The sequence below is a fragment of the Seriola dumerili genome, unplaced genomic scaffold (assembly GCF_002260705.1).
Source record: "Seriola dumerili isolate Sdu_G_001 unplaced genomic scaffold, Sdu_1.0 BDQW01002293.1, whole genome shotgun sequence".
NCBI lineage: Eukaryota > Metazoa > Chordata > Actinopteri > Carangiformes > Carangidae > Seriola > Seriola dumerili.
This window is the reverse complement of record NW_019176548.1, coordinates 476,199-498,385: the sequence shown is the minus strand read 5'-3', so window position 1 is coordinate 498,385 and position 22,187 is coordinate 476,199. Positions and strand designations below refer to the sequence as shown.

General features: G+C 40.1%; 1 protein-coding gene across 1 annotated transcript in view; it reads right to left on the bottom strand.

The window, feature by feature from the left end:
* The window catches only part of igsf9b (immunoglobulin superfamily member 9B), a 69,002-nt gene extending 49,215 nt beyond the window's left edge, over positions 1-19,787 (bottom strand). Inside the window, exons 1-2 of the mRNA XM_022769191.1 lie at positions 19,607-19,787; positions 1,607-1,804 (exon numbers count right to left, since the gene is read on the bottom strand). Of these exons, the coding sequence (XP_022624912.1) occupies positions 1,607-1,804; positions 19,607-19,670 (262 nt within the window). The 5' untranslated portion in view covers positions 19,671-19,787. The remainder of the gene's footprint in view (positions 1-1,606; positions 1,805-19,606) is intronic.
* Positions 19,788-22,187: the final 2,400 nt, after the last annotated feature.

Genomic DNA, 22,187 nt, shown 5'->3' with positions numbered 1-22,187 from the left:
AACCTGCTGCTGGCTGTAGTTCCATATTTACCACACATAGGAGAGTGGTAGTATCAATCGTCTCATCTGCATGTCCACACTTTAATTATTATTTAATCTACACGTGCATAGTGAGAGTGTGGTGTTAGAGTATGACCACCGTTTATTAGTATGCACCGTGAGATGATGTTGTCAACTTTGTATCTGTCTGTGCGAGCGTAGTTCCATAGATTGTGTGCATAATACACCAAGTAGAGACTCTTGAGCCGAACCTGCATTCTATCCAACTAAGCTAGATCCCAAATTGGCTTCCATCACATCATAAAGAGTATTTTATAGAGACAAAAATAAGTCCTCATGTATGTCTCTTTTCACGAAGTCATTACTACTTTGCTCTCAAGGCAATTATAACTATCTCTCTTAAGCAGCATGTAACTAGCGGAGAGGATACACACTCTAGTGCAAGCAAGTGTACTGTACGGGTGTATGGAAGCGTGAGTTAAATGAGTATTTGGGATGAAGAATGTGGTGATGAGCCAAAGAGGTAGAGCACCTTCTCAATAGACATCTTGACATTATGGACTCCACACAATACGGGGGCTGCTGAGTTCTCACAACTGTCACAGCTAACTTATGGGGCCAAAATTCATCCATTTAGAGACTGTGGATAGTGAAGCACATTCTCAAAATACAGCCAAAGCACCATACTGGGAACTAGATTTTACAGGCATTTCTCCCTTATAAACCTGATATATTCTGGATCTAACCCTGTTTGACCCAGGCACATCAATTATGATAACAGTCCAAAATTCCATAAGTGTTTTAAATGTTTGTAACCTATTAATTAAGTTCATATCAAAAGAGTTGCTCCTGGACCAGTTTACCACCCACAACCAGAGACTGCACATCCAACTATGTGGGCTTTCATTAACAAATGTCCAATCAGTTGACCTAGTTCTGAGAAAAGCAGCTTCTGGAAGATAAGGAACCATCTCTGAAGTCAGGAGTGGCGGCGGCATGGCTTGATGGGGAATTCTTATCGTATCGCGATGAGGACGTCACTGACCGCAAGGGTCAAGGCGTTCAAAGCCGGATGGGACACGTCACAGCCAGCAGCCCATCTACGCGCTCTATCTGCTCTCAGAAAGTTAGATGGGAAGATCAATGCAACAATCGAATTTCAATCTGTCCTTGAATTTTTTTTGAAAGCATTAACACTTTGCTTTTTTGAAGTGATTTAGTGTAAATGGGGTTTTACCTTTAGACATAGCGAGGCTAGCTGTTTTCTCCCCGTTTCCACCTGAGCTAACCTGCTGCTGGCTGTAGTTCCATATTTACCCCACATAGGAGAGTGGTATCAATCGTCTCATCTGCATGTCACAGCTTTAATTATTATTTAATCTACACGTGCATAGTAAGATGTGTGGTGTTAGAGTATGACCACCGTTTATTAGTATGCACCGTGAGATGATGTTGTCAACTTTGTATCTGCTGCAGAGTCCTGTGGATAAAAAGATCTTGACCCTGATTCATCCAAAGATGCATCCAAATGCTCATCAATTTAAAAGTTTTAAACAAAATGTCTCTGTATTCTTTCAGAGCTTTTTTTTAGCTACATCTTTCTTACCAGTGTACTCTGGGTCCACATGAGGAGGGTAGAAGCGGAAGTTGATGAAGAAGGGAATAGGCACTCCAAACTTGAACCACTCCACCACATACGGGGGCTGCTGGCCGTCCAGGGGAGGGGACACGTCACACCCCAGGATCACGCTCTCTCCAGCGCGCGCCGTCACAAACCGGGGCTCCTCTCTCACTCCGTGGGCACCTGAGAGGAGAAAGATGCAGCTTTCAGTACAAGCAAGGAATTTTAATGATCATCTCAATGGGGCCGGAGTCTGACATGCCAGAGAACAAGGTGCACAGGATTCCTCTAGACAAAGCAGAAAAATCTCATTGCATTCAAGTCATCCAAGACTAATTTACAAACAATAATTGGGTGGCAATTAAAGGTGATCGACTAAACTGCTGCACTACACTTTGCTTAAGATGCATTGGATGCTCATGACCTACAACAAGATCACTGTGCAGATTGTGAATGGTCACTGTGCACATGGGTAAACCCACTCCCTTTCATCAGCTTTCCTCATGCGTCCATTGTCATCTGTCACCTGCATCTGTTGGTGAGTGGTTTGTGGCTGTGCCATACTGTACTATAAATGAGCTGCCAAGGGGTTCCATTGATCATAGCTGGCTGCTGCTCAGATGAGCTTTACTATGAGCACCACCAGGCCTGGCGTTTAGCCATGAATGTCCAGGCACGCTGCCGAGCGTTGACCTATCAGATGACTGAAAGGTCGGCATACCTGCCTCAGCAGAACGCTCACTCTGGGAATGGATTTTCTCCAGCTGCCACCCCCACTTTCATTGAACTGGCTGTATCTCCACCGTCAGAGCAAGCATGACTACCCGTCCTCGCCCAGGGGGAAAATCGCTTCAGGGATCAAGAGACATGCTGACGTTTCACTCCAGAGAAACACCAGCTGAATAACGTAATGCTATCATTAGCAGTATCATTTGCATTATCAGGGCTAATTTTTACAGGAAGAACAAATATGCCGGGACTTGGAAGGTATTATGAGCTCAAGCAGCACTGCTACTGTCTGTGATGGCGTTTCTCTCTTTCATGTTCAACCACCATCACTGTTGTGTGAAATGGAGATTTCATATGACCGAAAGCACTTCAACTGTGCACACTGAAAATAAAACATAAATATTTTTCACTTCTTCTTCTTCTTCACTTCTGTCTGAAAAAATACCACTCTAACTCCACCCCTAAAGGCCATATGCACAATCACTTAGTGCTTGTGTTAACCAGTTTAATCTGCATTATCCTGTGATAGAGTTAATCTACTTTATTCGTTTCAACCAGCACACATTCTGGACTAAAACAGAGCAGATTTAATCAAATTACACTTTTTAAAGTGGAGATGTGGTCAGCCAGTTACAGACCTCAGTGCTGGAATCTGCTTTGCTATTGTGCCTCTTTAGTAAGAAGGTAAAAGAAGCCATGCTTTGCTACCCTGAGCTCTAATTAGCAACACAAAACCAATGAAACGTGTGCATGACTCAGTGAACCCCGCATGAGCATTTAACAGCCCCTGCAGGTCTTCAATAGACCAGCACTGGAATACATGAAGCTGCACAAGTCTGAACACTAACATAAAACAGAATTAACTTCCAACCAACCCACTGTAAATGTTACAAGTGAAAAATATGCTCATAGGGAAAGAGACTGACAGCTGCAAGCCATAGAAGTTGTACATCAACTACATGTACTAATTTGGGACCATCTAAATCACGCCAGTAATAAAGCAGCATTTTTCATTAAAATAAAACTGAGGGGGAGTCTGTGTTTGATCAAGCACAGTTTGCCGCGTCAAAATGTATAAAGACTGCTGAGACTGATCGAGTGGGGAGTTGATTGCTGCAAAGAGCTTCATGCAGGGCATGACGCTGCCCTGCAAACTGTATGAACCATGACCTTTTAATACGCTTCTGAGGAAACCTGTCCCATCCAGTTATAAGCACAACAAAATCAGAAATCTGCTAAACTAATCCTTTCAGACTTGCCAAAAGCCTGAAATTCACACCTGAGCACGCTCCATTGCAGCCTCATTTATAACACCTTTAAAAACGATTATAATAACCCCTTTCAACGCTCCACACAGTTATTGTGCTGAGTCATGTGACACCAAACTTACTTGTTCTTCTGTTTAGAAAAGAGAAAAAAAATTCAATTTGATCACTAAATCCCAAAGTGGGTGCTATGGCACCTCAGGGTGACTTAAAGGAATTGTTACACATTTTGAAATATATGCTTGTTCTCTCTCTGGCTGAAAGTTACATGAGAGAATTGATGATCACTCTGATATCTGTATGTTAAATATGAAGCTAGAGCAGCCAGTTAGCTTGGCTTAGCACAAAGACTGGAATCAGAGGGAAAGAGCTTTTCTGGCTCTGTGCAAAGGTAACAAAATCCGCCCACCACCACCTCTAAAGCTTAGTAATTAACACTTTATATCTTGATTGTTTAATCCAAAAGTTTAACAACTTTTGAGGTGCTGGTAGGAAGATTTTGTTACCTTTGGACAGACGCAGGCTAGGTAATTGTCTGCTGGATGTAGCTTCATATTTATTGTACAGACATGAGAGCAGTGTCACTCTTCTCATCTAACTCAAAAAAAGTGAAAAAGCATTTTACCCAAAATGTCAAACTACTCCTTTAAACCTGTGGAAAATTGCACATTGCAGCTTTAATTCAGATTTCATTATCTAGTCACCATCTCTCATGTATACTAAAATAAGGTTATTCAGGGTGACAAAGAAGAATACCAAGGGTTTGGCAAGACTGTTGGCAAGACTAACTGGACATTTTTAGAAATATTTACAGTACATTAACCCAATAGAAACATTTGCTACTGTTAATACAGATCAAAGATACACTTTGGTCCTTAATACAAACTGAGACAACTGAGTTATAGTTGACCTGTAGTCGTAGATTTTCAGGACCAGGGGTGTTGGATAACAAATTGTGGCTGATACTTGAAGTGTCTTTTGAGTTAAATTACTGTATGGATGCAGCGCTTTTGCTTTTTAGAGAAAAACAGCAAGCGGGCCCACATCCACAATGAAACACACTGGACACATTGTTTGGTTTGAGTAAGTAGAGTCACTTGACATGAAGCACAGGCTCAAACCCTGTGGCACAACAGTGCCTGCTGCTGAAATCCATTGTTTTCTCTGCAGACAGTTCAGGTTGCATAGGTTTAGCGGCTCATGTTTCTCACTGACAATATTTTTGGATGCTGGTGGCGAGAGGGGCACGTCTTGGACAGAGAAGAGACTTTAAAGACTTGAGATAATATATTGGAGGGCTAATAATTCTCCAATTTTTTTATGAGATCCTCATGAAGGGACAATCAGCACAAGCTTGGTCACCGCTGAAGCCTTTTTCATTTCCTTAATGGAAATGTAGGGTTTATGGGGGCTTATTCAGGGGAACTATTTATGCTAGCAACAAGACATAAATGTACAATGGTCCACGCTTAAGATCTTCCAAATAGACAGTACTGTAGATGTAAAGGCATCAATATAGTTAAGAGATGATGGCAACTCATGATTGCTTTGGCACTGTAAACATAAATTCAACTGAAGTTGGAAAGTGAAGAGTGAAACCCCAAATACACAGAGGCAGAAATCTGTTGAGTAAGTTCTGCATTAATCAGGCAGCTAATAAATCCAGGAGCCCAATATGTTTTATGTATCTATCCTCGGCATATAGTGGATTTACTGCTATGATCATGAATTCCTGAAGGGTAACAATTCAGTCACCTGTCAAATAAATCATCTATAAGGCAGGCAGTTCATGTACAAAAGCAAAATACAGGGGGGGATAATTCCTCATTGTTGGGCATAGGTTAAACAGGCGGTGTCACAGCAAGTTAGTCTAAGCTAGAGCCAGGACTGCAACCTGTGGTTATTTTCATTATCGATTAAGCTGCTGATTAGTTTCTCGATTAATCATTAATCATTTGGTCTATAAAATCTCAGAAGACAGTCCCAAACAGGGCTTAGATTGGAGCTAAGAAAACAAATTAGTGTAGCAGAACATTAAGCATCTTTTGAACCCTTTAGATTTAACTTGTGACCTCTTAAAGGTGTCTCAACCACAGGTTGGGAAACCTGAAAAATGATTTGTACCATTAATTGATTGACAAGTTGCCAATTGTTTTCTGTCCATCAACTAATTGATTAATTGACTAATTGTCGCAGCTCTTGTGAGAGTTTTGCTCTTGCAACAGCTCACTCAGTCAATAATTACAGTAGCCTTATAAAGCTTTTATCCATGATGTATATTCAGTGGTTTATTAGATAAATAAAACACATTAGCAAAGTGCAAATGTGCAAAAATATCCAGAGCTGAGTGAAGCAGCCAAAGACAAATGTTTACTGATGCACACAATGTGATGTAACAAACATCATAAACCAATAATAGACATCTGTTTGAGGTCAATCAACAGCTGTCCAGACCGGCACATGAATCACTGCAGCGGAAGTGCAGGGGCACACAGGGTTAAATCTGCAAGAGATTTCAACTGTGAGTGTTTTTCAAGTGGCAGTGGCTGAAAACGGCTCTTTTACTACATTGTACTTTCAGTAATGATCACAGATTTGTACAGTAAATAGACTCTCAAGGCAATTTTGGGCAATAATCAGGCGGCGCAGAGCTGGCGAAATGTTTTGACAGTAATGAGGTCCAATAACGCACTGAACAATATTGAGGAAAAATATGAAAACTGAGGGAGTTCAATGAGAGACGATTTTAGATGTAGAGCGGCGCTCAGGTTTTCTAAACCTCTTTTTTGACACCAGCACAATATTTCACCCAGTAAAACTAAAATCTAATATTTACCTCATGCTTGGATTTGATTCAGCGTATGAGCGAGGGAAACCATTGCTCACTGCAGTTGGAGATTTTGTAAAGGATGCATCAAGAGGGAACGCTGTGTGTGTGTTTCACAGTGGTGAGGATATGAGCGCCACGTTATGCTGGACAGAGCTCCCGATGTGGAGGATGTAATGGAATATAGACTGGACGGAGGCTGGAGCGAGAGTCTCAAGGACGTGCAGCCACTGGGCTGGATGGGCCACTGACAGGGCGGTAATTGAATGCCAGCCTGCATGTGCTGAAGGTCACATCAGAGAATGGCCTGAGTGTGTGTGTGTGTGTGTGTGTTTGCTGTTGGGGATATGCCTGTGTCTATCTGTGCGTATCTGTGTATCAGTGTTAAACTGGGTCTGTAAAATTCAAGTATACAACAGCTAAGGTACAACAGAACACAAACACAGTCGATGGTGTATAAAGTGCATTTGTTCTGAAATGGAAACTACAGATGCATGAGCAGCTACACATAAAGAGAAATTTAGGCAGTGAGTATGTTTACACACACACACACTAGTATCCTGGTTTTGAGTCTTAATCTGGTGTTGGGTACATTCAGGATATGACATTCACCTGGTTATTCATCTCCCTGCATACATGACTCTATCTCTGTGGTTTTATAGGGAACCTATTTTGTTTTTGTTTTTTAGCCACATTTACCACCCTGCTAGTTTTGGCTTCTTTATCTCATCACCAGTAATGAAAAACAAGAGCGATAACATTTTATCCTACACATACACCTACATTATACATGACTAATGTTGGGAAGGCTTGTAGTTCGCATGGATTCACAGCAGCCTCCTCTGTTTCATGAGAAAGCATATAAGCATGTCTGGAGCCAATCAGCTCCCTTGGGTATGGAGTGGTATGTTGGTTAATTTAGTTTGTCTGCTAGTTTAGTCTCTCTGGCTCTATAGGAGGTAATGTGCATCAAATAATATGCAAGTAGGCTTTACATATTGTACCTTCTCTAAAACGATCTTTTGTAATTATTACAAAAGAAATTTGGGGGGTCAATTCTCATCTGCACAATCACCCTATTCAAACACAGCAATCCATCCATTAGCTATGGAGCCAATCCCAGCTGACAATGGGTAAGGGGGACAGGTCGCCAGTCTATCACAAGGCTGACATACAGAGACAAACAACCTTTCACGCCTATGGGCAATTTAGAGTCACCAATTAACCTAATCTAAATTACCCAAAACTGCATGTCTTTGGACTGTGGGAGGAAGCCAGAGGTTAGTTACTGTTCACGACTGTAACCAGGATGACACATTCACTGATACAGGTACAAGAATACACATGTGATTAGTCAAAAATACAGAATCCTACAGCACACAGGCATCTGCGGAAAGACATGAGGTGATATTACTGCTGCCCTCTTACAGAAATGATCTGAGTCATGGCTCCACTCACATACTCTAGTTGAGTACAAGTTGATGCTTGAGTAGTTGTTCAAATCACATGCTTCATGTACGTCATGATTTATTCACGAAGTCTGTTTCCATAGACAGACAAAGTCATCGTGTCACGTCCAGGCCACTCTCCGTTCCAGTAGCTGAGGTAACAAAGTTAAACAACATTTGCTTTGTGAGCACAGAAAAAACTACAGCTCCCATAAAAAAAACTACAAACAGCAATGTGGGTCCTGTCTGTCCTGCTGTTATTACAGATGTGTCTGAACTAATACAAACCCTCGACTGGCTCATGAACTCGCCTCCTCTGTCAAGCAATGATGTTTAGCGCTCGGACGTCCTGGGCATATGGGAAATGGTGTTCATTAAAGGCTGCTAAAAAATATAAATATTGTATGAACGACGATATTAGATACTACTGTCCTTATCTAGACACTGGAAGCTTGTCACAAAACAGAAAGAGAGAAAGGCTCAGTTCCACGGCTGGATTTTTAGGCATTGGCGTAGTTACAAATGTCAGTGGAATTTCGAGTGAGGTTTTCTTGCTTCTGGAACACAACCAGGAAGTTCAGGTTTCACTTTGGCTCTCTCTATCGGCCCATCTAACTAGGCTGCTAAGGTAGCAGGTGAGTTGTCAGACTTGTAGTCACTGCAGAGTGAGGCAGCTGCTTTTTATGAGGTCAGCAAACAGCCTCATCTTTGTTGGTAATTTTGCCATCTACAGTGAAGAAGCTAAAGTACATCCACCCGCTGCTTTTCAGTTGCTGGTCAAGCTAGTAGTGACTTTTACTAAAGCAAAGTACTTCAAACAGTCTGTTTTTTTTCCCCCATGTTCAAACACAAGCTTGTATTTCAAATATAAAGTGACGGCCTTTTCTCCACACATAACTACTCACCAGCATGTATTCACAACTGGTCCAGTCAAGGTGTAAACTAACAGACTTTGCACACATTTTACACTCTAGTCTGCAGACCAGAAGGTACTTTCCAGAAGGTGGCATTCAGACAACCTCAGTGTCTGCTGCATTTACTTTTGTACAGGCACAATACAAGATAGATTTGGTCTCGTCACTATTTAGCTCCTGTTTAATGGCAAAGTTCTCCTCTCAGACAAGCAATGCTCAGTCAGGGATGCAATGGATGTGCTGACACCTGCTCGAACACACAGCGAGGACAGAGAGAGAGCGAGAGAGAGAGAGGTGTGTGAAATGGGCTTGGCTTGCCAAAGGCACAAAGGGCGAACCAACATTGCTAGGCACTGCACTACCAGAGGTGCACATTACAGGGCATCTTTGGCAGGAGCCGTAAGTCACAGAAATTCCTCAGTCCAGCCATGATTCAGTCATTTTTACAGTTGCTCACAGCATTTTTTTTTTTTTTTTTTTTTTTTACAACAGTTATAAATGCTTTAGCCAAGGTGTTTTAAAGTAATTACACAAAGAGGCATATTGCTGCTGATAGCGCTTATTAGTGCTTTCATGTGGCTTGTCTAATTACATCCAGTTATGAGACTGTGTTTATTCAGCATCAATAAATCATACGTAACAGTGTGAGCGAAAAAGTCAAAGCAACACAGCTCTCCTGTATTACATGTGAACTGCTCAGACATCCACAGAACATCGGCTCCACATATCTTCCGATCAACATATCCACTTCCATATAATTCCCATTCACTCCCTCCCTCTCTCATGCTCACTTCCTCTTTGTATAACGCTCCCACATACACACTCGAGCTGCAGCTCAGAGCGACATAAGTGTGCTCGGTGTGGATTCAACACTTATCTCTGGAAGTAAAGTGCTTCTTGTGCAGATGCATATATGTGTTTCCCCAAAATAGAGGAAAGACATGACAGATTTGGGATTGTAAAGTTCCTTTCAGTTGCATGAAATGTGTTCTTGATTGAAGGTGGGGTAAGTTTAGCGCGTGTAGTGGTGTTTTAAGGAAAGATGAAAATAGTACTGATTATGAATACCTTATCAGTATGGCTGCTTATTTATCAGATGATTTATATGTCTCAGCATTAATATATATGATAAGATTCAGTAGCACCATTCGTGTTGCTTGATATTTAAGCATCATGAAAGATATTCAAATCACTAGGATTACTGTCAAATATATAATTTATGATAGAAAATAAAAAGACTTCCTCCACGGTAAATGGACGTAGATGTAAGAGCCCTGCAACAATTAATCAATTAGCTGATGAACAGAAAATTAATTGGACACTATTTTGATAATTGATTAACCATTTACAAGCAAAAATGCCAAATATTTACTGGTCCAGCTTCTAAAATTTGAAGATTTAATGTTGTTCTTCATCATATAGGAAAGTAAACTTAGATTGTCTTGGTTTTGGATTGATGGTTGAATAAAGCAAGCTATTAAAATAGATCACTTTGGGCTGTGGGAAGTTGTAAGTATTTTTCACTGCTTTCAGACATTTCATTGACTACACGATTAATTGGCAGATGAATAAGCGTTGGTTGCAGTGCTAAAATCTATACCAATAAAACAAATTACTTTCTAAAAATAGTATAGTTAATAATAAAGATCTGAATTATACAGACATACAGATAGTAATAAGACATTATTGTTCTGCATACCATATAGAGTGAGTTTGTTGTTCTGTTTGTTTTGTTTTTCTGTGTCATGTCAAACATCTGGCCCTCATTACAAGACACTGCAGTGTTAAAAAAAAGAAGCATCTTCTGGTAAAACTTAGAACAAAAAAAGTTACATTATCATAAGTACTTCTACATGCTTTGGAATAATGTATTAATGTCAAAAAAAATAAATCCTACAACCATTCAGTTTATCCTGATAAAGGGATTTTTTTCTCTTCTCCCAGGCTTAGTGACTCCAAGTGAATTTAAAAATTCAAACGTTGTGAACAGCAAACTCAGTCTTCATGTATCATCCATATTTACAAAAGCATTCAATGTTTTTATCTTACTAAAAATATGGCTAATAAAGATGTTGTTTTTACTTGCGTTAAAATAAGATGTCATGTAATATTTCTTATAATGGTACAATGTAGCCTATATACTGTACTAACTCTGTTTTCACTTCTATTTATCCGTTGCTAAAAATTCAGTTTTTTGCCTTTAATATAGTTTGCACCTCTTCTTTTTCAGGACTACAAGGGTTATGTAAAAGTGAGCATGATGCCTCGATCACAAGCAAGTGGCGGCCTACAACTAGGTTTGATAGATTATGCTTATAAAGGCTGATGAATGCAGACATCGGAACAAACCAATAGTTGGGATGCTTCAGTCACCCTTCACTTGAAGGGTTCAGCATCTGTATTCTGGATACCTCTCAAAGACAGAGGTGGAAAAAGTCAGAGAAGGTAATTAATCCAAAGCAGGAATAAATAGCAGTCTAGCATTAAGGTTGGAGCTGCCTGTGCAGGAAACACAGTACAGGTCTGATAGCTCTTAATGCAAAGAGTTGACTAAACTGCTTCATCATGTTTTCTGGGACAGAGTCCAGTCCTGCTGCAGGATGAATGATGGCAGTGGCCTTTTTAAATAAAAAAAAAAAACAAAAAAACAGTTAAACCTCTATCACTCTCTAGACCTTCATCCACCACCACTGCAAGGAACCATGAAAAGTGCTTTTAGCTCATTGTATAAATTCAAAGACATGATCATCCTCTTGAAGAAGATCCACTCTGCCTTCCTTAATGAAGTACCTCGATATTATCTGTTCAGAGCAGCCCAGTCTAAATGATACAAGTGTCCATACCCTTATCTCCAACTCCCAACCCTGAATAACAGAGAGGCCAGAGACTTCTCTTTATATTCAAAAACCACTACACTCAATCTAATTTTATGGACTTATAATCGGAAGACATTTCTCTACCAACTACTCTACTCCGGACACAACATCCAACAACATAATCACAAGCATGTTCTTACAGTGTATGCTCCCCATTAGGTTAAGGAAAGTATATTTCCAAGGAAGAGCCAACACAGTAAGGGAAATGAAGAAAGTACCCCCTCTTAAATTCAGGTTTTTAGGAAAAATAATCTGAGTTACGTAGCAGGTAAGTGAAAAATAGTTCATCAACAAATGTCAATATTTATCTGAGTTAGAAAGACGAATTAAAAATTCTTAATTCTTGATTCAATAGAAAATGTGTCACCCAGAGTAATTTTATTTTACAGGTTAGGTCGGTGGAAATTAAGTATAATTGCTGAGTCAGTGAAATTTTAGAGCACGTTTTATTTGTTGACTATCATATCAGTTTGAAACACAGGAGCCTGATGTCGCGTCATTCCATGCCATGTCATTTCTCTACTAACTAACCCCTAACCTGAACCAATACTCAATGAATGACATGCAAAAAGGCTAAAATGCGTAAAAATGACACACAAAATCTCCAAGAAAGTGGAGCGCTGAGTAGCTGAAAGCCAAGTCCTCAATTCAACCAGCATGCAGTATAAAGGTCAATTAAATTGATACTTACCGATTACCAAGCAGATCGGTAAAGTAGTTCAAAGTCAGGAAGCCTCAAAATTAAAGTTTTGTTTGTCTTTCTGGGGAAACATTGATGGATATTGGCTTCTGTGTATGAATAATTTTTCACTTACCTACAACAATTTTTCATGTTTTTTTTTCTTAAAAACCCAAATAACGGGCAGGCACACACAACTATAGGACACTAAACTTCAAAAGAAACTTTCATAATGACAAGCATGACCTCAGCAAACTGCACTGCATAATTTGTATCCACTGGCTATTGGTTTTTCTCTTAAATCATTAAGTTAATTTATCAGTTGACTGCCTGATTAATCGCAGATCTATAAATATTTATTGTTCAGCTGCATGATAAGACTGATGGACTTTACTGTATGTCTTTGGTGCACTGATAATTTAACTGGGACTACAGTAAGTGTAATATCAACACAACATCACACTTTAGTTTACTTCGTTTACTCACTTTCCAGTGGCTGAGAGAGTTAGTCCTTCGAACCACATGATCTGAAAAACTGGCTTTCCCAGAATGCTGCAGGGTTTGTTTGCAAGGAGACTCGGCTCTGGGACTCAACTGGACTGATGAAGGGGGGAGGAGGGGGGATGGGAGGAGGAAGAAGGGAGGGGGGAAGGGGCATCACCAGAAAGAGCTGGCACATGCCCAGTGCTGAGAGTCTGCCATCCACAGCTTGAGCACAGGCCCTCTCCTAAGCTCATTACTAAGCTTTACTCTCATGATTGTGAGTGAGAAAGTACAGCACAGAAAAAAATAAATAAAAGAATAAAAGAGATAAAGTTGTTTTGTACTGTATGTCTGTTAGAAAACTGGCTGGACCAAGAATCCTGGGGACATCATTTCAGAACAGCAAGTTAAAGCATCAGTCAAGCAAATATGTTCAGCTGACATAGTTAAAAAAAAAACTGGGTGGGTGAGAGCAGCAAGTACACAACGCTGCAACTGATTATTAATGACAACTATGGAGCAATATCAGTGTATTCACACTCTGAGAAACAGGAGGTAAATTGGCCAATGGAGTTTTATTATTGTGTTGCTGTGGACCATTCAGATCCTGGTCTTCATTCTTGCAGCTCAGATGAACCAAAGACTTGAGGTAAACTTGTCTCTTTATGTGCTGGGACTGTTGAAATTATTTTTTCCAATCCAACAGTTACTCACTACAGGAAAAATAATCAGCTACTATTTTGATAATCCATTATTCATTTCAGCCATTTTTTAAGGCAAAAATAGTAAAACAATATGAAGGATGAGAGGATTTCCTCCTTTTCTATGTCACACATCAGTACAAACTAAATATTTTTGGATATTCTGACTTTTGGTCGAACTGTGATGGGCATTTTTTGACAGCTATAGTTACTGGTTGCTTTTCAGAAAAAAGTTAATCTAATTCATTTCTAAAACATGATGCATTTTTCATAGATTAAATTACAACAATATACTAAGTTATAGGCTAACATTCTCAGTGGGTCTTTCCACATTTTGAATACTTTTATATTTGATGCTTTACATTTTGCTGCTAATACTTGTGTGTGTTTATTTAAGTAGCATTTTTAGTTCAGGGCTTTTACTTATAAACTTGTATTTTTACATTGCAGTATTGCTACTTTTACTTAAGAAAAGGCTCTGAATCCTTCCTCCACTCTGGCAATAGGTCATAACAGAAATCAGTGAATGAATGAGAAGGGAAATGTGATGAGGTGTTACTGCTCTTTCTCGGGTCAAGCGAAGTGAGCAGTGACAGAGTAAGTGCTCCATTGCTGGTTAATATAAACCCATTCACTGTATTGGTAAGAGCAGAGAATAAATTGTGCATCATACACAATGGTTTTGTCACTATAGCAACACATATAAATAATGTCAGCACAGAAAGATAAGCTGCTCATCAGTGTGCAGCATCTACAAAAACTACAGTGGTAGTTTACGACTTTTGCTGCATAGTTTGCTTGATTGAAATCTTACTTTCAGAACACACGCACAGCGAGTGCAGATCAGTGTGAGCTTCAATCCAAGTCCATCAAAATTGAAACATGTTTTCCAGTACACCATGTTTGTGTTTGTGTGCTGGAGAGTAGTGTCTCAGTTTTTGATGGTACAATAAAAATATTCAGAAGTAAAAAGAAAAACAAAATTGAATACAAACCATTCACAGGGTTTTGAGTGGCCAGTTAGGACCTGTGTTCACGAACACAGCTTAACATAAATTGCCAACTATGATTCATTGACATTGAACATATTTAAGTAGAAATTCCACCAAAATTGACTTTTGATTGTTCTTTACCAAGAGTAAAAAAAAAGACATTTCTATTCAGTTTTCAACCAACATGGAAAAACAGTCATGAAAACATCGTTAAACTGCAGTGAAGTGAATGTGGAAAGAAAAGGCACTCATGTCCCTTACTCATATCATTAAAACTTTTGAAAACACTTCAGATGTCAGACAAATTAAAACACTGCTGTCAAAACATTTTCTCAACCATCTCATGGAAAGCAGCCTTACAGAATGTCCCAGACAGTCTCAACATCCCGACAAAAACCAAAGACAGCCCAATCTATCTGAAACTGGACCCGCAGAGACAGTAGGAGGGCTTTCAGACGCCGCTTCAGCACTAATGGGAGGCCTCAGATATGTGAGTGACAGTTTTGACACCTTCACAATCCTGTCTGCTTCTATATATCTCTGTCTTTGAAGAAACATGCCTTCAGAGGAAACCCAGTGACAAGAACAAGTGTGCCAAGGCACGGTTCACGAGGGAGCTCTGGACCCTGTGAAACATCAAGGAGCCGGCTCACAAGAAGGGAATTACAGATGAATACCATCTGGCCAAAAGCCAGCTCAACTAACACTTAAAAAACACCAAGTCCTTGCATAGGACCTAAGAGGAGTCGGTCTGCCATCAGTGACTCAGACTGAAAGTAGTCCTTCAAATATACCACTCCCCAACACTTGCCAATGACATTTAATTACTTCTATATTGCCATCAGCGTCCCTCTTGCTTCACCTTGATTGGTTGCCAAGTCACTGTTGACTTTGTTGAACTACCCTCGAGTCTCCCTGACCATATGCTGCCTCCCCAATGGGCACTTGGCACAAGAAAACTTCCTTGACTGTCCAGTTACTATGACTGATTGATCATACCTGAGCAATTATGTGTCAATCACTGACTGATGTGCTTATACATATTTATATATATATATATATATATATATATATATATTGTTGTTAAATTTTTTGTAATTGGATGTTTTTTTTCACATAACTTGTTCAATTATAATTTAATTATTAAACTTATACAATTTAAGTTAAGTAAGTAAATTTAAAAGTGAACAGTGGTTTATAATACTATGAGAAAGGCTCTTTCAACACTAGAGCATTATTTACATTTCAAAGTTATCCTCTAGGAAAATGTGCCTGCCTGTATTGACAATGCAGTGTGTTAACGCAAAAGCTGAGCAACGTTTTTTTTAATGAATGACGTGCTACCATTATGATTATGTTCAGAAGCAATTATTTGTTATTATTACCCAAAGGTATTAAATCTACAATGACATGAAACAGACAAGTGCAAGCAAACCATATCTGAAATAACAAAAAAAAATTCTCTCCTTTTTCGTTTCCAATATTATCAAAATTTTCTGTCTAAAGAGTTTATCAACCAGTCAATGCAGTGTTATGGGAACATGTGTTCTTCCACTTCATCTGTTCCATTTACATCAATGCCCATGTGCTTCACATTTTCAAACTATCCATGTTTGCAGATGATGCCACCTTCATGGCCACCACAGCCCTAAATCATACTTTAAGTCAGTGTATGGGAAGAACAAGACCTGCATCCCATTGTGTTGTGCCACTTACAACACTCACATATTGTGCCAGTATATTGTTTTACTATTTAAGCAGAGCTGTGCGAAATTATATCTTGAGGATTTTTGTGTTTTCTTGTTTTTGTTTTTCAAAATTTTTGTTTTCTGACTTTCAGAAAACACACACAGCAACGCTCTGACCAGCGTGAGTTTCAGAAGAGGCTCATTAAAATTAAAAACATCATCTCTCCTAATAATAAGTCATTTCCAGAGTATGTTACATCTGTTGGTGTTTGTTTTTTTCAGTTGAAATTAAATTGATATACAGTAATTATGTATTACAACTTTCTCTGTAGTAACAGTATGATTTATTTAGAACAACAAATTCTTTATCTTTACTGAATAACAATAAACATATACAGTATTTAATGGAGCACTGCATTATAAAAACACAATGGTGCAGTATACTGATTACTGTTAAACCTAATTTCATAATGTATTATGTATTATCCAGACCCACACTAAAGTTGTTGATAGGTGCAAATATTGCCCGGACAAATTATTTTACATTAACTGTTTCAGGAAGTTTATGCTATTTTGAAATGTAATTTTGTACAGGAAATTAAAGTATTTCATGTCGACATTTTGCTGTAGACTCTCTGGTCCTTTGTTTATGCCTAAAACTAAGCAAAGTGCAAATATAACAAAATACCACTCATGAGAAAGGAGCCCAGTCTCAGCTCAGCTGAGCCGCCCTAATCCTACTTTTCTTTTGTTTGTTTTGGAGCATGTTCGTTTTCGACCATCTGTTTTCGTTCATGTCCGCTGGTACCTGGAAAGCTGACCTGAAACTCCCATCATGTATTAACGGAAGAAAACTAGCAAAATGGATTAAATCATATTATCAGCACTGTTACCTCCACGTCTGACTGTGGAAAACCAATCAAACTTTCTCTAATATGTTTTTTCTTATTGGTAGAAACCAGGAGTGCACCACCATTTTGTTAGTGTTGTATCCAATCCAACAGGATGGGGTCAGATTGGCTCTCGATGGAGAGGGCAGCTGCTGCAGCAGCTAACATGCATATCATTAGCCTTTGGTTTCCAACGGGAAAGTATGTGATTTGCAGCTTTGTACCAGAGTAAGCGAATGGCAGCTTATTTAATTACCATTTCTTAAAGGAATAGTTTGACATTTTGTGTAATGCGCTTATTTCCTTTCATGGAGAGAGTTAAATGAGCGGATCAATACTACTCAAGTTACTAAAGTAAATATGAAGATGGAGCCAGCAGCCAGTTAGCTTAGCATAGCACAAAGACTGGGAACAGGGGGACCATGTCCTGCTCTGGCTAAAAGTATCAAAATCCACCGATTAACCTATTACCCTAAAGCCCACTAATTAACACATTATATTTTGCTTGTTTAATCTCTAGAAAAACCAAAGTGAAAAAACTACAAGAGGCTACATGCTGCACTACTTATTGGCTGTGGGGAGAGATTTCCTGGAGGCTCTGCTGGTTGCTCTGCATTGTCACAGTGACAAGAAAACTCCTGAAAGTCACTGCTCCTGGCCAAGAAATACTCTGACACATAACACCCCGTAAAACCAAAACTTATGGTTTTTTACATTTGTGTTTTTATGGCTTAAGCAAACATGTTTGTGAGATACAGAGGTCCTGCTAGGTGGATTTTTGTACATTCAAACAAAACCAGGCTAGGTGTTTCCCCGTTTCCACCCTCTGTGCTAAGCTAAGCTAACTAGCTGCTAGCTCACACTTAATACTGACCAGGCAAACACAAGAGTAGTATCAGTTTTCTCATCTAATTCTCAGATGGAGAGCAAACATATATTTATTATTATATTTAATATGTATGGCCTAAAATGTCAAGCTTAAGTCGATATTTTATCTTGATGATTTAAGACACTGTGACTTATTTTCTAATGTGCTTTATTTATTTCATAGTATATTTTTGTATTCAAACAACAACCTGTAAATAGATTATGCTGCACAAAAAGATATTTGACTTCTGGCAATCATGAGTTTAAATATGGTCAAAAAAGCCTTAAATTCTAATGATAGGTTGCTTTGTTGTCTTTATCATTAGCAATAAGAGATGAAAAATAAGTCACAGTTGGTGTTGACATGCGTTTCAGTGGTTCTGTGTCGCACCAGACTATGATCAAACACTATATTCTGGGACACTGTAATAGAAGAAGTAAACTGGCTCTCATTTTTAATATGTTGTGATTTGTGACTCTCTGGCGCAGCCTATAATTCGAAAGTAAATCACCTTCAGTGCAGTGCCGACACCAGACAACACCTTTGGATTGATATTATTAAGCCACATCTAAGCCTTCATAAAATGGAGAATTTGTGCTTTAAGCAATGACCGCACTGAGAGATGCTCTGTGCCTAAATCAAATGTGTTTCACTGCATTATTAGAGGAAGTTTTCACATTGTGCTTAGCTTGGATGTGGCTGTCATCACAGGAGGAGCCAGACCTGTGAGCAGACCAGTTTTGACTGGGTATGTGGGGTCATTGGGATCAGTTACCAGGCGACAGCTTGGCACATGTCTCCCTCATCTGGACATAAGTGGAAGAGCAAGGTTAAGTAAGTACATGGGTCAATACAGAGTGCTCAGAAAAAAATATGAACAAAAGGGATATTGTGCAGTTTGTAGCTCCAGGAATGACTAGTTTATGAAGCACTTAGATCAGCACCAGGCGAGCCTTGCAGCTCATATGTGTTCAGTGCATCACACACAACACTGAGACCCTGTCCATGTGCAATGTGAAATTCAGCATATGAATCCCATGCATGCAGCAATGGACTCTATCAAATCCAAGAGTGCATTTTATCTGACACGTGATGCATTATTTAGTTACTTTTCCATCTTGAGGGCTGAGACGGTCACACCCCTCTCTGGAGAACTCAAATGGGACTGCTTGCTATGATACAATGCACACATTTCCCCTCAGCAGCGGGAACGTTATTTTCCAATTTACTCGTTGCTTTATCACACAAAATGAGCCTCATAGATATCACAGTACAGGCCTAACCCACAGCCACATCAATCAAGCTATCTTTGTCATGCTCAATAATTGTGGACACTAGTCTTTCTATCACTGGCATAAGAATGATCCCATCTCAGATATTATCATGCACATGAGCAAGGCCATTTCAAGACAATTGTTGTTTCCTTGATACGATTTAACCAGGGCTGAACTTTCACGTGACATATGATATGCAGCCATTTGTTAGAATGAAATAGCCCCACAGTTCATATGAACCTAACATACAAAAAAATGTCATGCGATTACAAAAAGCAGCACCAAGCGCACACGAAGACAGCAGAAATCATATGCTATGTGCGGCACAAGATATACTGCACTTCAACTCACCTTGAGCGGCCGTTCCTCTGGTGCTGAATACACTTGCTATCAGAGTGGCCACATACCAAATCATAGTACTATTGCCGACCAGCTATTACCACGCAAAGTGCCCCGTTCAACCAATCTCTCATATTCGACCTTGCACCTCACGGTCTCTTAGCACGAGCCTCTTTTCATATCCTATTTTCTTTCCTCGTGGCGTTTCCCTTCATCCCTTCCCTCCCCCGTCCTTCCATCCGCATCCTCTCCCGAAGAGACAGAGCACCTGCACCGCCGCGTTTGTAGTAGACGGAGCCGTTTTACGAGCGCATAGTGAAACCAAGTGTGAGAATGCAGCCACAGGTCCGCCTCTTCTGTCATTGGATTGGCTGCTGGTTGAGGCTTTGGGGCGTGTATTGGTTCTCTGTACGCCCCGCACCCGAATGACAGGAGAGCGGCCGTGCGCCGATTCAAGGTGAGTTGGAGCGTGCCGTAGTAGTGGAACCGCAGTATCATGCGCATTGACAGAGAGCTGTGTCCACATCTTTAAATACCTCTCCTAAACTGGCCCCACGTGCACCATCACCGCCCATCATCCATTCACCCACACTGCTTTTTTTTTTTTTTTTTTTTTTTTTTTTTTGCACTATTCGTCAGTATTGGTACCATCCAGTTATGTATGCTGCAGGTTTACAGTATCTGCGATGAAAACTGGAGGGGGGGGGGGGGGGGGGGGGGGGGGCTGGTGGATGTGTGTGACTCATCTGTCGCTCACCCATAGCCCTCGGCTGTTGTCATGTCGCTGTCACCGACTTAAAACGCTCTTTTTTTCCTGGCTACCGCGCCGTGTCTGGCTTTATGTGATGGGTGTGGCGACAGATACAATACCGTTTGCCTGTTTTTCCTCGACGGCCGCGAGCGCAAGGATGCAGCTCCATCACGCTGCCCACTGCGCACACATGGTTACCACTGATAAGGGCTGCTTCACATTCACTCCCTCTGTTTTCTACATGCATGACCACAGAGGATTCATAACGCCTGTGCGCCTCTGGCTGCTCGACATCAGCTCAGATCTCACCCAAATAACACCTCGCACGTACCGGCGGCTGCTGCTGCTGCTGTGTGTTAGATAAACACATAGGAATCTATTACATGAGAGGAATTTGGTGAAGACTATAGTCTCAGGACCAGATTTTGTAAATCTCGGTCTCTTTTTTTGCAGATTTCGTCACATTTTTGTCTCGGCATTTATGTATGTCTGTCTGTCTATCTGTCTGTCTCCCCCCTCCCTTCTTTTTTGGAGACTGTCATATTCCCGTCTGAAATTAAAGAAAATCTAAAAAAGAAAAAGAAAAACGTGAATAAAAATCAGACATTCACAATTTTTTTCTGCAGGCCGTTTTAGTCCTGTAATAAAATCCTGCTGAGTAATAGTTTCATAACACATTTGACCGTTTTTATCACTGTTTTACAACCGGCTGGGGTCAGTTTTGACCAGTATGACAATGGACATCACCCCTCTATCTGAGAAGAGTTGAACACAGGCTGATCCCTCAACCTTTCACCCTGGATGTGTGCTCATATCAAGACATCACATCAGGTCTATACATGTTACATATGGGCTACCAAATTATCAAAAAACAGCATTGAGCAGCTTCAGTGCTCCTTGGCATAGTTTCTGAAGTCTCTGAACTCTATTGGGGGGATGATAACCATCCTTTCAAAATCCTTTCTCTCATTGGTTGTTTTGATGATGGTGGCAGCGAGCGTTGTCTAATATGCTCCAAAAGGTGTTGGGTTGAGATCTGGTGACTGTGAAGGTCATAGCATATGATTCACATCATTCTCAAGCTCATCCAAATACTCAGTGACCCCCTCCTGAGCACTGTATGGAAGCCTCTGCATTTGTTTCACCACTTATTTATTCAATGTGGCTGTATGTTTGTTTTCGTCTTAAACAGAAGTTCCCAACCTGGTCGGAATCCCTCATAGGGGATTAATCTGAGCGGTTGCCAGATGAGTAACAAGATATAACAATAGAAATAAATAAATAAATAAATAAATCTTATTTATTCTTATCTGTTCTTTTTTTCTAACTGTTCTCTGATCTTTCTTTAATTTTACTGTGAAAGACTAAAAACCATTGACATGAATAAATCTGAGAAGTGAACATTGCACTTGGTTGAATTCGTGCATGTGTGTAAGCTGTAAAAAAGGGGGTGCAAGTGAACATTGTTTCTCTTTAAAAACGTCTCAAGCCAAAAGGAGCTGCAACTCTAAAAACAAAACCAACTTCACTTTAAACTTTACTCTGCAGAAGACTCAATGGCATATACAACTCAAGCGATGAGCCGTAAATTTTAAAATCTTAATTATCAATAGCTGTGCAGCAGCCAGTCCTTGTTTACTCATACAGCTGTTTGACCAAACAGGACAAACGGAGGATTTCACATTTCAAACTCTTCTCCACAGAGAGAGCTGCATGCAGCAACTGTTTTCCAGCACTGACCAAGCCATTTTGAAGGTGGAGCATCCGTCAGACTCACAGATTCTCACTATTGCTGTTAGCAGAGGTGTGCAGTAGTGTGGTGTGACTGCTGCAAAACAAGGT